The sequence below is a fragment of the Phalaenopsis equestris genome, unplaced genomic scaffold (genome assembly GCF_001263595.1).
Source record: "Phalaenopsis equestris unplaced genomic scaffold, ASM126359v1 Scaffold000050, whole genome shotgun sequence".
Taxonomy (NCBI): Eukaryota; Viridiplantae; Streptophyta; class Magnoliopsida; order Asparagales; family Orchidaceae; genus Phalaenopsis; species Phalaenopsis equestris.
This window is the reverse complement of record NW_018164492.1, coordinates 636,071-640,267: the sequence shown is the minus strand read 5'-3', so window position 1 is coordinate 640,267 and position 4,197 is coordinate 636,071. Positions and strand designations below refer to the sequence as shown.

Below are 4,197 nucleotides of genomic sequence, written 5' to 3'. Positions count from 1 at the left end.
ACATCACCTGATCTACGGTCCAGATGCATTTCGGTGGGCCCAAAATTATTCCATGCGGTGTCCGATCCAGACCGTACATTACCTGATCTACGGTCCAGATGCATTTCGGTGGGCCCCACCTAAATTTTTTTTATTTTTTTTAAAAAATGAAAATAATCCTGACCGCTACGATCATGATCGATCGGATACCGCATACAGAAATACATGCGGTGACCGTACACAAAAATTTCTCTAAAATAAGAGGGATAACATTTTCGAAAAAAAGAGCAAATCATCTCTGTGATTTTCGACTCAGAATTTCTACCCTATCGTAAAAAATTGCAGAGAGCGAGCCCGCTGTGACGATCGCCCTGGAGCGAGACAGCGAACTCGGGAAGACAAGAGTGAGATTATGCAGAGCGACAGCGGCAGAAAGCTCCTCCGCGCCTCCTGTTGCATGCTAAAATCCCGCTCCACCATTGGCATCAGAGAATCGCTTTCGCCTTTCTTCTTTCTCGACAACCCTCCATCTCATATACTTTTATCCTCGTCCTACTCAGAACCAAAGAAAGACTCGCCACCGTTATTCTTCCGCCACTGCTCTTCTAGGGCGCCGTGGCCGGCGTCGGTTTTCTTGAGAGCTTCGCTCCGTGAGCTATCGTCCTCGACTCCGTCTGTCTGTGGTGGCGGTCACCAATCACCCTTTTCCACCTCCTCTGTCCGCTGTTGGTTCATCTGTTTCCTTTTCTTACCTCATTGATCGCCTTTGCGAAGTTATCTGCCTCTGGGTTGGTTTTCATGACTCCTTTTTTTTTTGGTCTCTTGTCGTGCAGATTATTCTCTTCGACTTGGAAAGATAAAGCAAGCAGCCAAGTTTGAAGACGCCAGGTGATTGTCTTGATCTATTTTTATTTGCTTATTTTCTCTTAACTTTTAATAATAAATATGGGATTAGTTTGTTCTATAGTAGAACTTTGTACGAGCACAAATATCAGTAATTTATCAGTTGGAAGTGGTCCAAGGCTTATTAGCACTGCAATCAGTTTCATGGATCTTTAAGAAAGTTTTTCAAGGGGTCTTCACTTGGCTAATAAAGTTCCTTTTTTTTTTTGGAGAGAGAGAGAGAGAGAGAGAGATTCCTGGTTTTCCTAAGGAATTGTAGACCCTTCAATCCTTTTATTCCCCTATATGTCTCCCTTTGTGCATGGAAGCCAATAATAAAATACATAAACTATAACAATCAATTTTGTTTCTATGCATCTTGGGGTTGGAATCTATTCAGGATCATTGACTGCACAAGCAAATTAAATGAACCTAAACAAACTTTACTTAATCGCCAATCAAAGCTCATTATAAATCAGGTCTAATCCAAATCCATAAATGGATTTTGAAGGCCTAATCAAATGGGCATAAGTTGGGTTGGCTAAGCCATTTACCCCAATCTTCTCCCTGGCTAATGGTTTTTTTTTTTTCTCTTTTTGATTTCTGCTTGTCTCAGCCAACAAGCAGTTACCACAGCTTTGTGGTGCAATTTCCTTGTCTTCTCGCTAAAATTTGGGGTTTGGTTGGCAACTTCTAGCCATGTTATGCTGGCTGAAGTAGTGCACTCAGTTGCGGACATAGCAAATCAGGTATTTGACAAATTTGACTTTGTTTAATATTTTTGAGGTGTAATTACAAGCATAATATATAATATTTGTTCAAATTTCTATTTCCCTTTATTTTCTTAATCATTTTTTATCTATGTTAAAGTTTAATATCTTGTATTGTAGATACTTCTTGCATATGGCTTGAATAGCTCTAAGCGTGGTCCAGATGCCTTGCATCCGTAAGTTATTGTTTTAAGGTTTACATTTGAAGCTTATACCATTGAACTATTTATGAAATTGTTAGCATAACTTGTTGAAGGGCATTTCCTTGATAAAAGGTGCAAAAACATGTAAACTTCTTAGATTTGCAAAACCGTTGAAGTTGAGTTCTTGGATTTTCAAATATTCCTTATGCTATTTTCCTGATTTGCATTTTTTTAAACAATTCTTGCAGGTATGGTTATTCAAAGGAAAGATTTGTCTGGTCATTGATATCTGCTGTTGGTATTTTTTGTTTGGGATCAGGTGCTACGATTGTGCATGGAGTTCAAAACTTGTGGCTTGCACATGTATGTCTCGTACATGAATTGTTTTTCTTATTTCTAATTAGTAAAGGTGCTAATTTGTCATTTTTTTTTTTAAACTGTATTCGGCCTCCATTATACTTGACTAATTCTTAAAAGGGTAAAAAATCTTTGAACAGCCCCCAGACAACATTAAGTATGCAGCCATAGTACTTGGAGGATCATTCATTCTGGAAGGTAAATTAGAGCGCAGCTTAATTCTTTAAGTTTTTTGAAGTGCAATATCTTCTATTTCATTATTTTTAGGGGCTTCACTGCTTGTTGCTGTAAAAGCAGTCAAGAAAGGGGCTGCTGCAGAGGGAATGACAATACGGGATTACGTATGGCGTGGTCATGATCCTACATCTGTTGCTGTCATGACAGAGGTGATAATGCATTCTAATTAAAATCTATGAATAGAATTTTTTCGAAATGAACACATGCCATTACAGGCTTAGTCAGCAACTTGTTCTATTTTTTTTCTTTCTCATTTCATGGACACTTGGGTTTTTTTGGGCTCAATTTTGTTTTTTATTATTATTATTTTTTTTTGAAAATATTCGAAATAATTTTTAGATGTTTTGAGTATTTTTAAAAATAATCATACTTTAATCAAATAGCCAAGCATATTTTGTTTCAAACTAAAACATAAAAAAACAAAATAAAAACAAAAATAGAAAATAAAAAATAAAGTGATCCCAAAGGGTCCCTTAAAGATTGCTTTTAGTTGAACTTTAACTTGAATGACCAGGTTAATAGGATCAAGTGTTGGGGAATGAGGAATTCATTGATAGCTAAAATAAGAGTGGAGATGTTATTGCGCAGATGTCCGGTATACTATAGAAATGTAATAAGAAATTATTAAATTAGAGAGATTACGAGAGTTGCACTTATTGTGGATAACTATTGAAAAAAGATGTAGGTGATTTGAGCAAAATATGAATCAATAAAAATAGTATATGGAATTATTGTAGATCTTTTTGGGAGATGGGTCGAGAAAAATGGTTGCTTTGCGAGAAGCGTTTATATGTAATATTAAATGCTTCGGGCAATGAATGAATGATAATGATGATGATCTATTTTATTAAGTATTTTTGCCTTCCATGGTAGATTAATATTTAATATTGTTTCACATTGTCAAAGTTTTTACAATTTTACAGGATGGTGCTGCAGTCACTGGTCTTGTTATTGCTGGAGCATCATTGGTGGCTGTCCATGCTACTGGAAATCCAATTTATGATCCAATTGGCTCTATCATAGTTGGTCATTTGCTTGGCTTGGTATGGAATATTTCATACTTGTACAGTTCTGAATAGTATTATTCATTCACTGTTACTGCATTAATCTCAGTACTCTTTTGTTCCCATTGGTTAAAAAAAATTGAACAATTTCTATACATATATATGGCAGAAGAGTGTCATAGCAATGCGTGATCATCGCTGAGCTATATCTAGTGACTAATTAAATTGAATTATAACTAGCTAAGCATTGTTGAACTTTTAATTGAAATTAACCTTGGCTATTTGTAATTTGAATTAAATTCTATTTTTCTGACTTTTTGTGATTTGGAATTATTTAGTCACATAATTCTATTATTAGTTGTAATTTGTAACATTTAATTGCAACCAAAATTTTTATTAATCATTTTTGGATCATTATCAATTTGGATTTATGCTGGGCAGGTCTACTATGGAAGCTATACATTTATTGAGAGGTTTGATGGAGAAGTTCAGAGATAATAAGGAGAATCTACATTTGATTTTTATTGATTTAGAAAAAGCTTTCGATAAGGTTCCAAGAGATATCCTTTGGAGAGTTCTCGAGAAGAAATGTGTTGATATGACTTATATTCAAGTCATTAAAGATATGTATACTAGAGCTGTTACTTGTGTTCAAATTGAAGGAGGATTGACAAAATATTTTCCTATTTCTGTTGGTTTACATCAGGGATCGACTTTAAGCCCATATCTTTTTGCTTTAGTTATGGATGGTCTTACTGTGACAGGAGGATGTACCTTGGTGTATGCTTTTTGCTGATGATATTCTTCTCGTGGATAAAACAAGAG

At 35.4% G+C, this 4,197-nt stretch overlaps 1 protein-coding gene across 2 annotated transcripts in view; it reads left to right on the top strand.

The window, feature by feature from the left end:
• The first annotated feature begins 253 nt into the window (after window positions 1–253).
• The window catches only part of LOC110019125 (metal tolerance protein C4), a 36,091-nt gene continuing 32,147 nt past the window's right edge, over window positions 254–4,197 (top strand). The window contains exons 1-8 of one of the 2 annotated variants that reach the window (XM_020716701.1): window positions 254–704; window positions 813–867; window positions 1,478–1,610; window positions 1,752–1,807; window positions 2,023–2,137; window positions 2,272–2,329; window positions 2,429–2,517; window positions 3,292–3,411. In XM_020716701.1, coding sequence (XP_020572360.1) covers window positions 392–704; window positions 813–867; window positions 1,478–1,610; window positions 1,752–1,807; window positions 2,023–2,137; window positions 2,272–2,329; window positions 2,429–2,517; window positions 3,292–3,411 — 939 coding nt within the window. In that variant the 5' untranslated portion in view covers window positions 254–391. Of the gene's footprint in view, window positions 705–812; window positions 868–1,477; window positions 1,611–1,751; window positions 1,808–2,022; window positions 2,138–2,271; window positions 2,330–2,398; window positions 2,518–3,291; window positions 3,412–4,197 lie in introns of both variants that reach the window. The other variant, XM_020716699.1, reaches the window with a different exon arrangement.